This window comes from Balaenoptera borealis, assembly GCF_965194805.1.
Source record: "Balaenoptera borealis genome assembly, chromosome: 19".
Classification (NCBI taxonomy): domain Eukaryota; kingdom Metazoa; phylum Chordata; class Mammalia; order Artiodactyla; family Balaenopteridae; genus Balaenoptera; species Balaenoptera borealis.
In genome coordinates, this window is record NC_138878.1 from 62,350,290 (window position 1) to 62,362,219 (window position 11,930).

The 11,930-nt window shown below is 55.4% G+C and overlaps 2 protein-coding genes across 10 annotated transcripts; one reads left to right on the forward strand and one right to left on the reverse strand.

Moving 5' to 3' along the window:
* Positions 1-548: 548 nt before the first annotated feature.
* On the reverse strand, positions 549-5,767 carry IRF3 (interferon regulatory factor 3). 4 transcript variants are annotated; one of them, XM_082370341.1, is made up of 8 exons: positions 5,629-5,767; positions 4,615-4,787; positions 3,771-3,942; positions 3,614-3,684; positions 2,780-2,966; positions 2,299-2,679; positions 1,293-1,408; positions 549-784 (listed from the first exon to the last, which is right to left on the reverse strand). In XM_082370341.1, exons 2-8 carry the CDS (start codon positions 4,777-4,779, stop codon positions 617-619), a joined length of 1,260 nt encoding a protein of 419 aa, XP_082226467.1. In that variant the 5' UTR covers positions 4,780-4,787; positions 5,629-5,767; the 3' UTR covers positions 549-616. The 4 variants fall into 4 exon arrangements, with proteins under 4 accessions (XP_082226467.1, XP_082226466.1, XP_082226465.1 ...); XM_082370340.1 differs by having other exon boundaries at positions 5,560-5,700; XM_082370339.1 differs by lacking the exon at positions 5,629-5,767 and adding an exon at positions 4,894-5,158.
* Positions 5,768-5,832: 65 nt separating this feature from the next.
* BCL2L12 (BCL2 like 12) lies at positions 5,833-11,691 on the forward strand. 6 transcript variants are annotated; one of them, XM_082370364.1, is made up of 8 exons: positions 5,877-5,989; positions 6,141-6,224; positions 6,668-6,782; positions 6,998-7,140; positions 8,212-8,298; positions 8,386-8,477; positions 9,313-9,600; positions 11,475-11,691. In XM_082370364.1, exons 3-8 carry the CDS (start codon positions 6,676-6,678, stop codon positions 11,523-11,525), a joined length of 768 nt encoding a protein of 255 aa, XP_082226490.1. In that variant the 5' UTR covers positions 5,877-5,989; positions 6,141-6,224; positions 6,668-6,675; the 3' UTR covers positions 11,526-11,691. The 6 variants fall into 6 exon arrangements, with proteins under 6 accessions (XP_082226488.1, XP_082226487.1, XP_082226491.1 ...); XM_082370363.1 differs by having other exon boundaries at positions 5,883-5,989; positions 6,138-6,224; XM_082370362.1 differs by lacking the exon at positions 6,141-6,224 and having other exon boundaries at positions 5,833-5,989; positions 6,653-6,782; positions 9,313-9,641.
* The last annotated feature ends 239 nt before the right edge of the window (positions 11,692-11,930 follow it).

Consider the following 11,930-nt stretch of genomic DNA (forward strand, 5'->3'; position numbering starts at 1 on the left):
GCTGCGGTTGGGGGTGGGCTCAGAACTCCGTTACAACTGGCCCTCGTAGGCCCACACGGAGGGGAGCCCAGGGCCTGGAAAGGAGAAGGACTTGCCTGAGGTCACCTAGCAGGAGTTGGGAGGGGACCCAAGGCCCCTGACAGGCAGGACAGTCAGGCGAAAGGCTCTGTGCTTGCTGGATGTCGGCCTGAACTGTTTATAGGCAAGATGGGGGTTCCAGATTGAGCCCCAAGGCCGCCCTCAAAGAGTGGCAACCTTAGAGTCAGACCTGGATTCTGACCTGTCTTGTATTTTCCTACTTTGTGAACTTTGCTCCTCTCTAAGCCTCAGTGTCTTGGTCTATAAAGTGGGGGTGACTGTCACCTACTCACCAGGCCACAGGGAAGAGGTAAGGAGTGTCAGCTGCCCCCTGCACGGTGCCTGGCCTTTATGCAGTGAGCACCTAGGATATGAGTGGCTTGCACAGATGGATAAACGGGCCTTAAGAAGGAATAACCCCCAACGTGGGTCAGGGCTGGCCCAGGGACAGTGAACACCAGACAGACAAGTGATGACCATGGCCGGAACCAGTTTATTGGTTGAGGTGGAAGCTGAGGGCTCAGGCCTCCCCGGTGACCTAGAAGTCCATGTCCTCGACCAGGTCCTGGAGGTAGGCCTTGTACTGGTCCGAGGTGAGGGAGAGTGGGTGGCTGTTGGAAATGTGAAGGTCCACAGTGTTCTCCAGGGAGGAGGCACCCCCTACCCGCGCCATGTCTAGCAGGGCTCTGAGGCACATGGGGACAACCTGAGGGAGGTGGGGGAGAAACAGTCAGGGGAAACAGCCAGCACCATCTCCTGTCGGGGATGGGTTGAGTGGACTACAATTCCCGACAGCCCCCACTGTAACCCAGGATGAACCGTTAGGCCCAGGGCTGCTGGGCGTTACAGTTTTCCCCATATTCACCACCAAGGGAGGCCAAAAATGGGTCTTAGGGCTGAGGCTGCTGAGGGGTTCCTGGAAGCTAGAGCCGAGCAGCTTGTGATGAGAAGGACTCCTGGGAGCTGTAGTACCGCACCCAGCCTGCTAGGACTTGCAGTCCACCAACTTGCACATGGTTGGGAGAACGCAAAGTAGGCTTTGGGGGTGAGGCCGTGGGAGGGACACCAGAAGCTCCTGAGGAGGAACTGGTACTTGCAGAGACTCTTAGAAGTTGTAGTTTCTCCGAGGGGACTGTGGGAATTGTAGTTCCCAGAAGCAACCTCCTCCCTTTTAGGATCTACCCCTCAGCTCCAGGAGCCTGGGGCTGCAGTACCTTGACCATCACGAGCCTCTTGATCCATGGTTGGTCCTGGGGCCATGACTGCCCCACGCAGAACCAGAGGGTGTAGCGTGGTGAGCGTCTGCTTCCTTCGATGAAGGCAATCAGATCTGGGGGCCCAGGAACCTAGTCAGGGATGGGAAGAAGACCCTCTACCTGCTCCTCCCTGCTCCCCGAAAACCTCAGTAACATCCTCATCTTCTTCCCTGATCTAAAGCTCAACATGTCTCTGCCACCATGACCAGGGGGCTGTTGATTTGGGGGAAGTCCCTCCTGTTCTGGCACAAGCTGAAATGTTCCTCCTCCCTTCCATCAGGGCTGGGCTGGAAGGTAGGCCTCCCCGCACACCGCCCGGAGCCTCAGCACTTGGATGGGGAAACAGGCCCAGGAGGGGAGTCCACTCCCCCGAGGATGCTCAGTGATGCTGGAGTATAAGGTGGTTGGTGGTTACTGCGCTTTAACCCTTCAAGGCCATGCTGTCCAATATGTAGCCATTAGCCACCGTGGCTATTTAAGTTTTAATTGTATCTAATTAAAATCAAATAAAACTTAAAAAACTCACTTCCTCATTTGCACTCACCTCACCTAAGTACTCAATAGCCACACGTAACTAGTGGATACCATATTGGGCAGTGGAAATACAGAGCATTTGCATCATTGCAGAAAGGTCTGTTTGGAGAGCAAAGCCCTAAAGGATTTCTTTCTCCTGCATCTGTCTTTCCACCATAATTGTAATAAATGATAACGACTATGGCAGCTAATTCCCCGAAGCACCTTCTGTACGCTGGGCCCTGTGCCTCCTGCCAGCTCCGGGCAGGTGAGAGAGAGGAGACAGTCCTCAGACTCCACAGGTTCAGGGCAGTCCAGTCCTTCTACCCACAGGTTCAACCACAAGCAGAGCAGCAGGGTCTGAATTCGATCCCAAACCTCCTGACCCCAGAGTTTTTAACCACCGTTGCCTGCCGTTTCCACAGCAGAGCTGAGGCCCCGCCTCACTCACCTGCTATGAAGGGCCCCATGTTGAACACGCCTCCTTCCCTGTCCTTGGGCACCTCACCATCAGGCCTGTGACCACTGTTGGGGAGGAGTTCCTCGCCCACGGCCCAGTACACATGGCAGTGCCCCAGCCTCTGGGCGCAGAGCCACTGCCCGGCCCTCCACAGAGCTAGTCCCCCGCCCAGGCAGCTCAGCACCCGCTGCACGTAGCCTGTCACGCCCCTGTCTGTCAGGGACGCCGCGGGGTCTGGCAGTCTTATCGGCTGTCCAGGCAGTGTCCTGTCCCCTGCTTCTGATCCCACCAGCCGCAGGCCCCCCGGGCAGAAGACAGTCTGCTGGAAGACTTGGCAGCCCCGGTAGAAGACGGTCACCTCGAACTCCCAGTCTGAGCAGCAGCAGCAATGTGAAGAGGGAGAGAGGATGAGGGAACGTCAGGGGGCTTGCGGCCCAGCCCTGACCCCTCCCACCCCGCAGCTGGCGCTCACCTTCCTCGCTCACCAACAGCTGCTTCAGTGGGTTTTCAGGGGGTCCCGGCTTTGGGCAAGGAGCAGGGACATCTAAGTTGGGGCTCAACAAGAGCTGAGGGGGGTTCTCAGGGGCCATGGTCAGACTTGAGGGCCCTCCATCTGGGGCCAAGTCCATGTCACTCAGTAACTTCTCCAGAATGTCTTCCTGGAGAGGGAAAAAATAAAAGGATCCAGGTACTTCCACAGCCTTTTCTGGAGACTTCCCATGGACCAAGCTTTGTGCTCAGCGATGTGGGGACCCAGAGAGGAGACAGACCTGAGCTTTGCCCTCAAGGGGCTTCTAACCTGGGGCACAGACAGTAAAATATGTACAGCTTTGATGTATGCCGGGCACTACAGTGGCCCGAGGGGAGCAGCTAATTCCACCCAAGGATCTGGCTCTCTGCAAGCAAGACCTGGGCAGAGAGGGCTGCAAAGGATTTCAGAGGGGACTTCCCCTGGCACAGACATCGGCAAGATCAAGGATAGAGAGGTTCTGAGTTCCCAAAACGCTGAGAGAACCCTGCACAGGGAGGAAAGCTATTAAATCCTAGAAAGGTGGATTAGGGCCTTGAATGCCTGCTGAAAGCTCTGAATTTTCTCCTGAGGATGCTGGGAAGCCACGGAGGGCTGTGGGCAGGGGGTCGGGGGACAGGGTCAGCACTGAGTCAGGTTGGGGACAGATTGCAAGGGAGAGAATGGAGCCTGGGGTGATGGTCCAGGGGAAGAAGATGAGGCCTGAATAGGCCCATGAGGACGCAGAGAGGGGATGGGGCAGAGACTAAGAGCAGGATGGTCGGGGCGCATTCTTACCTGGATATCAGAGGTACTGTATCTGCCATTGGTGTCTAGAGAGGTGTCTGGCTCAGATAAGTCCCCAACTCCTGTGGAGAAAGGTGGGGAGTGGAGTGGGGGTGCCGGGGACACTCGAAATCCCATCCCTCTAAGTGAAGCCTCACTTCCAGCACACCTGAGGTCACAAACTCATAGATCTTGTGCGGGTCGTGGGGGTCCTTGCTGTGGTCCTCTGCTAAACGCAACGCTTCCTTCCGGTTCAGGGCGGACCGGAAATTCCTCTTCCAGGTGGGCAGGTCGGGCTTATCCTTCCCAGGAGTGTAGGCACCGCTGGCCTCAGCCCAGGCCTAGGGGACCAGTGATACCAAGATAGTGGAGAGGATGACTTAGACCTTGCCCCAGGGGTCCCAACCCTGTCTCCTCTTGTCCTAACATCGTCCTCCCCCCGACACGTTCTAACTTGGCAAGGTTCCATCCCCAAACTCTCAGATTCTCTGCGCCCCGAATCCCCCTACCACCACCCTTCAAACACCTTTGCTTTCTAAGCCAGCCTTCCAGGTCCTAATGGGTGTCTAACTCTGCCACCAACCTGCCCCAGGACACCCTCTGTAGTAACCCCGCCCCCTCGCACTCTAACTCGGCTTACCACCACCGGTGTATCCTAATTTGGTGGTAAGAAACCTCAGTTTCAGGGCCAAGTCTCGCCTCTGATAGTCCAAGACCGGCCCCCAGAAATTCTACAACCAAGAGCCCCACTCCGGGGGCCCCGAACTCCCCAGGATGCACTTCCTTCACTTTCCCGATTCTATTACCGGAATCTGGCAGCTCTAATCCTGACTGCTCTCCGACACTAGTCCGTGGATCCTACTAACTTCACCCCTTCCCGTTCTAACTCCACCCATCTCAGTCTGTCAGAATAAGAGCGGGCCTCTCCAGGCTTGCTAATCCCGCCTTCTCGGCCCCGCCCCTCGGAGTCCACCCCGCCCCCTCGGAGTCCAGCCCGCCCGGCGCGCCCGCACCTGGAAAATGCCGAAGTCCTCCAGCTGGGCATCCTGCCGCAAGCCGTGCTTCCAAGGGATGCGGAAGCGCGTGCGGCTCTCATCCAGCCAGGCCACGCCCTCCAGCTGCCCCTGGTCCAGTTGAGATACCAGCCAGGGCAGGATACGAGGCTTTTGTGTTCCCATGGTCCGGCCTGCGCGCAGAGAACAGGTCCTAGGTACAGGCGGCCTCCCAGGGCCACCCCGTCCGGGGGTTCCGCACCCAGACCTCCCTCACGGGCCACGGCGCAGGTCTCTCACCTATATCTTCCTGGGGTACCAACAGGAAACCTTCTCCCATCCTCCAGCGAGGCTTTCTAATTCAGCGAGAACTCCCTCCCAAACCCATTTTACACCCCCCTCCTTTCCCCAGCTTCTTCTGTGTAGATACCTCTACCTCCCTCAACTGCGCCCGTGTAGACCTTCCCTCTTCCACTGAAAGCCCCTCCTTCCCCCCACATCACCCAAGGCAGGTACTCCCACTTCCAAGGTAGAGCCCTCCCTCTAGTTATTGCAATGCAGACCTAGTGACCTGTAGACCGCTACCTGCCGCAGTTACCCCAAGGTAGACCCCCTTCCACAGTTCCCCCCTTCCCGGTGATCCCCTCACCCATTCCCACCGTAGACCATCCACAATCCCTCCCAGACAGACAGCTTCTCTCCTCCAGGGCACGTCCCCACTTTCTAGAGTGGACTGCCTCCCATTCTCAGAGTCCCGTCGATCTCTCCCCTAGATCCCCCAGTGTAGACGCCTCCTCTCTCCTCCTCTCCACTACTTTTTCTACGTTTGCTTTTTTTACAGCCGATCTCGGCGCCAATCATTGCTTCACTTTCCCCCAGACTACACAACCCGCCTTCTCCACTGGCAGGGTAAACCCATCCTTTCTCCGATTCCTCACTTCTGAACGCCACCTACTCGCCAGTTACCTATGTTTCCTATGTGGCGGGTCGGGCGCGCCGAGTGCCCCGGCCAAGCCTGTCTTTGGGGTTTCGTACCTCTCGAACTCTCAGCTGCACACCCCACTTCCTGTCAGCTGAGCTTTAGAGGTGGGGCTTCCTTTTGTATCGATTTCCTGAAATAAAAACGACTTCACCGTCGTTTGGGTGACTCCAAAACCAAAGAGGCTGCTCGATAAGCGGGTGCGCCTCCCCCCAACCCCATGCTCTTTTTAGGCCTTCCGACCGCGGGCATGCTGGGAACGTCACATGCAAATTAGGCGGGACCCAACGCTCCGCCCCTCTACGTTTGGGCCGTCACCAACCTGGCCCAGGGCGCAGGCGCGGGAAAGTTCAACTAAGAAAAGAAAGTTTATACAAGTTCAGTGGAGGAGGTGGCGGCGGCGGGGCCCGGGACCAGGTGAGCGGGACGTTAGCGAGGGCTAGGTGAGGAGGGAAGAAGAGGGAGCCGGGATCCAGGAGGGGGCAACTCAGTCCCGCTTCTCCGACATCCGAGTGTCCTGGGTCCCCCAAATTCTAGCCTCAGAGAGTGGAACTACACCTCCCAGCAGGCTGCGCGGCGAACCAGTAACGGACGGAGGGGAATGTTTGCTATGAAGCCTGCTGGGATTGGTAGTTCTCGACCCTCTACGGACGTGAGCAGCTTGGCATATACCTTCAGAATCAAGAAGTCCCCAAGCCTCCTTCTGCCTCTGGGACTCAGAAGTCTGAGGCCCCCGCCCCCTTCTCTCTTAGACTCAAGAGTTCACACCCCCAGCCCCCTTCTCCGAAAACTCAGGAGTCCAGGCCCCCAGCCCCTCCTCCCTTAGACCCAAGAATCCGGATCCCCAGCCTTCTCCTCTCCCAGGATCAAGGTGTCTTCCTCCTCATCCCTCTTCTCCATCTGGAGACTTAAGCGTCTGGGCCCCCAGACCCCCAACTCCCGTAAAGGACCTGGGAATGCAGACCCTCAGCCCCTTCCCTCTTTGGGGACTCACAAGTCCTGGTCCCCTCCTCATTCGGGGACTAGGAATTTGGGCCCCCAGCCTCTACTTCCCGCTGAACCCTGGAGTCCATCCTCCAGCTCCCTCTCTCACAGGTGCCCCCATGGCAGGCTCGGAAGAGCTGGGGCTCCGAGAGGACACGCTGAGGGTCCTAGCTGCCTTCCTAAGGCGGGGTGAGGCTGCGGGGTCTCCCATTCCGACCCCACCCAGGTAAGAGGAGTTGCCCTCTTCCCTCCGGGAACGGCATTTGGGGTGGGCCCCTCTCCAACTCCTGCTCCTGGACTCAGTCTGTCTCCTTTCCCCCCCTCTTTATATCTGGCTCCACTCCTTGTCCTGGGGGTTGCAGGAAAAGGCCCTCAGTGGGAGGACAAAGGTACTGCTTGCAAAGGGCCTTTGGGATCACTCTCTGAGGTCCCCTTCCCCAGGAGCCCTGCCCAAGAGGAGCCAACAGACTTCCTGAGCCGCCTTCGAAGATGTCTTCCCTGCTCCCTGGGGCGAGGAGCAGTTCCCCCTGAGTCCCCTCGGCCTTGCTCCCTGCCCCTCCGGCCATGCTATGGTTCAGAGCCTGGTAAGAGATTTCCCTCGATCACCCAAGAACTGGCAGCTTTGATTCTTAAAGCATAGAGAGGATAAGGAACTAGTTCAAGATCACTCAGCTAAGGGGGTAGCTGTGGGGGATCTCCAGCACCTACCCTCACCCCCGACCCCCAGTTGGTTTACTAACTGTCAATTCTGTGAGCAGGCTTCAGGAGGGCTTTTGGTGCCTTTCTTTCTTTCTTTTCTTTTCTTTTTTTTTTAAACATCTTTATTGGAATATAATTGCTTTACAATGTTGTGTTGCTGCTGTATAACAAAGTGAATCAGCTATATGTATACATATATCCCTATATCCCCTCCCTCTTGCGTCTCCCTCCCACCCTCCCTATCCCACCCCTCTAGGTGGACACAAAGCACCGAGCTGATCTCCCTGAGCTATGCGGCTGCTTCCCACTAGCTAGCTATTTTACATTTGGTAGTGTATATATGTCCATGCCACTCCCTCACTTCGTTTTGGTGCCTTTCTATTTGTTATCTCTCTCTTTCCACACATGCTTCCTTGCCCCTAAGATTTTGTAACCACCAGTGCCCCCATTAGGGAGGCAGGAAACCTGATTTCCAGTCACAATTCCCTGGCTGTTTTGGTTACATGAATCCTTTTCTCCAGTAGCAAAGTAGGAATGGGGGGAGCGGTGGATACTGGACTTGATCAAGAGTGACCAGTAGGTTTCTTCTCATATGTGATACTGGATAGACTAGCAATGGCTCCTGGGAGTGCTCGCTTGGAGAGGATTTCACAGCTGGGGAGAAGAGTTCTGTGATGAGTTGTTGCCTGAAATGGGCAAGGGATAGATTGGTAGTAGCTGGAGTGCCATGTGTTTGCCTTCCTTAGATGGAATAATCTTCAAGGTCCAGTTCGACTCAAACATTCGAAGTCCAATTTGGGGAAAAGTAAAAGGGTCTTTTACCAAGTTTGCTCACTGGGCCTCAATTTATCCCATTCTGAAATGGAAATCATTGCTACCTGGCAAGGTGGTTGGGCGGAGAGAATCCCTAAGTTCCTTATGTCCTGAAGGCCCATCATTGGCTCTTTTCATCCCAGGCCCAGCTACTCCAGATTTCTATGCCCTGGTGGCCCAGCGGCTGGAACAGCTGGTCCAAGAGCAACTGAAATCCCCACCTAGCCCAGGTGAGGTGCAGAAGGGCCCTGGAGAAGGATGAGGGTAGAAGGGTCGCCACGGTTCTGCCCCCAGCCAAATTCTCTTCTGCCCCCCAGAATTACAGGGTCACGCACCCACAGAGAAGGAAGCCCTGCTGCGAAAGCTGGTGGCCTTGCTGGAGGAAGAGGCAGAAGTCATCAACCAGAAGGTGATGGGCGGTCTGTTCCATCCCTTAGCTAGGATAGGAGTTGCGGCATGGTTCCGCACTGGGACTTGAAGCTGGATTTGCATTCTCATTGGATAGTCAGGTGGGGAGAAGGTGGGACAAGGCTTCAGTGAAGGGGTGAGTGACAGGTAAGCCAGGGCAATACCTTAAATTAGTGACGTTCTTTGATCGTCAAAGGGGCGTGGCCTGAAGGCAGAGGGGTGTGGCCACCAGAAACTGTTCTAGGAAGGAGATTGGACGAGGTGAGGCAGTAAGGGAATGTATGGTGATGGGAAAGGGAGGAGGGGGTAGCTTGAAGACAGCTGTCTAAAATCTGAAGCCCTGATTGACTATATAGGGACGTTGCTTAGAACATGGGGGAAACGGACTGCTGGAGGGAGTGTGGCTTGTGACTCTGTCCTGGAATCAGGTTGGGTCAGGAGCTTGGGCAAAGTGTATGGCCTTATAATATTCATTGTCTGGTAGAAGGCAAGGTTGCCGTAGTCACTGGCCTGGCCTTCGGGGAAGCCCACAGGGGCGTGGCTAGAATGTTAGCATGCTAGAACACAGCTAATACAGGGCTTGGTCCTGATTGGCTGTCGAGGCCTTGGCAGGGGCGTGGCTTGGCTTCTCCGGTTCTAGGCCATCTTGCTGTGAGTAGTTTGGCCGAGATCATATAGTCTCGTTTGTGATTGGCAGATGTGCTGGATAGGGGCGTGGCTTAGGGCGTCAGTTGTAGCTAGAGCTTGCTTGAAGCCACGCCTCCCAGCCTCCCATTGGCTGGCTACGAGGGTGTGACTGAGGCAGACCCTGCCTCTTCCCCCTCCCCGCCCCACAGCTGGCCTCAGACCCCGCCCTGCGGCGCAAGCTGGCCCGCCTCTCCGCCGGTTCCTTCAGCCGCCTAGTGGAGCTCTTCTCTAGCCGGGAGGGCAACCCTCGCCCAAGCCAAGCACGCCCCTCGCTGCCGTGCCCCGGGCCCCCACCGCCTTCCCCGGAGCCTCTGGCCCGCCTAGCCCTGGCCATGGAGCTGAGCCGGCGCGTGGCCAGGCTGGGGGGCACCCTGGCCGGTCTCAGCGTAGAGCACGTGCACAGCTTTGCGCCCTGGATCCAGGCCCACGGGGGCTGGGTGAGCCGCTAAAGCCTCTCTGGGCTTCCCTTTACCTAACTGTAATTGTAATTGTATGTGTGTGTATTGGGGGTGGGTGGGGAGGTGGGCGGGGAGGCTCTTAGGCTGCCTTTCAGACATCACGGGTGTTCTCCCAGCTCCACCATTCATCCGTTTCGTGTTTATTGAGCACCTAATGTACACGAGGCACTGTAGTGATCAGTGCAGATGCTATGCCCAACTTAAACCACTCTGGTATACACTAACAGTTATGAGCTAGAAACAAGTTTCTTCATCCGTAAAGGGAGGAGAATTGTATACCTACCTCAAAGGGTTATTGTGAGGATTAAAATGGGATCATCCTTGTAAGTACTTGACATTTATGTGATTATCTGGTGACTGTCTGCCTGTGCAGCACTGCCTGCGGGAATGCCCTTTGCCTGATGTCTCCCTGCCTTGCTTCCTCTGCCCCTCTGCTCAGGTATCACTCTCAGCGAGCCCTTCCCTGATCCCCATTTAAAATCGCAGCCACCTCCACACCGTCCCACCTTACCTTGCTTGCTCACCGCTTTAAATCCAGTGCTGGGCTCAGAGCTGGATTAAGCTCCTGTGTACTGGCTGTGTGACCTAGGCAACTGTCCCCGTCTCTCTGAATACCAATCTCACGCCGCTCAATGGGCACCATCTCACCTGCCTCATCACTGCCGGGCTCTCAGAATGTAAGCATTGCTTCATAGACTGGCAGGAGCTGGCTAGGTGCGTTTGAGGAGCAGAGAGACAGCCAGTAGGGCTGGAGCAGGGTTAGTGAGGGGGAGAGGGTGGGAGATGAAAGCAGGAGGGGCGGCCAGATCATGCAAGGCTTTAGGCCTTGTGGTCAAGGTAAGAACTTGCACTTTGACTCAGTGAGCCAGGAGTCCTAGGAGGGCTCAGAGTAGACGGATGTGAGCTGTCTTGGGTGGTCACAGGTGCCCTCTGGCGGCCGTGTGGAGAATACTGTAGGGGGCAAATACTGTAGAGGGCAAAGACCCAAGGGGGTGACTGGGCTGGTCCAGGGAGAAGGTGAGGGTGGATCAGACCAGGGTCGGGGTAGTAGAGAATTCTGGATTTAATTTGGAGGTAGACCTGACAGATTTTGCTCATGGAGTGGATGGGAGACAGGAGTCAAGGATGATGCCAAAGATGCTGGCCTGAGCAGCTGCAGGGCTACATCTGATGTCCTCTGGGACCAGGAAGAGCAGAGTGGAGGGGAAGGTGGGGAGCAGGTTTGGGGAAGAGGCAGAGGTGATCGGAGGTGGTCCAGTTAAGGGAGAGAGACCCCTGAGACCTCAAAGCAAGATGATGACAGGACAGTCGATATTAGTGTCTGTAGCTCAGAGCAGAAACTGGTTTATTTGTAAAATCATTTTATTTGTTAAGGAATGATAACGGGTAAGCTTGGCCAGGTACTCAGCCAAGGACTTTAGTGGAATGATCCCATTGAAACCCCACAACAACCTTATGGGATTCGATTATTATCCTAGTTTTATGGAGACTGAGGGAAAGTCACTTATGCAGGGTGGGGGATTGGAATTAGGGCTTTAACACAAAGCCAGGGCTCTTTATCATTAAAGCTCCAGGACTCTGTTTGTTCCCCTTCTTTGAGTCTCTGTCCACCCCCGCTGGGGCTCTGTCTCCCCCCGCCCCTTCTAGGACTCTGTTCCCATCCACCCCGAGTCTCTGCGCCTTTCTTGGGGTCTCCATCCCTCATCCCTGTCCACCTCTCTCTGGGTCTCTTTCCCCTCCCCCTCTCTGGTTCCTTGCCTTCCCCGCCTCTGCTCTCACTGGGCTGGTGTGTGTGCTGCTGTGAGTGGAAGACGCCTCTCTGCTCATGGGGCTCTGCCACTTTTCCCTTCCAGGGGGGCATCCTGGCAGTTTCACCTGTGGACTTGAACTTACCCCTGGACTGAGCTTTTCCTCAGAAGCTGCTACAAGATTGGACCTCATGTCCCTGCACTCTTTTTCCAAGCCTTCCTATTCCACTCAGGGCTGTGGGGTGGTGCCCACCCTCTCTGTTTTTGCCAAAAAAAAAAAAAAAAGTTTAAAATGTTTTGACATTAAAAACTTTTTAAAGTATTTAATGATTTGTCCTTTCACTCAAGAACTAAAGTTCTAAGTAGAGGAGATTCGGTTCGGAGACCTCTCTGGTTTATAAATTGAGGAAAGAACCAATTCATTCATTCCAGAAATATTTATTTGGGGTACCTACAAGCACCTGTCACCTAAATATACAGCATATTTGAGGATACCTGTAAATATGATTCCAGCTAATTATATTTTTCCCTTATTGCATGATTTATTTATTCCACCTAATC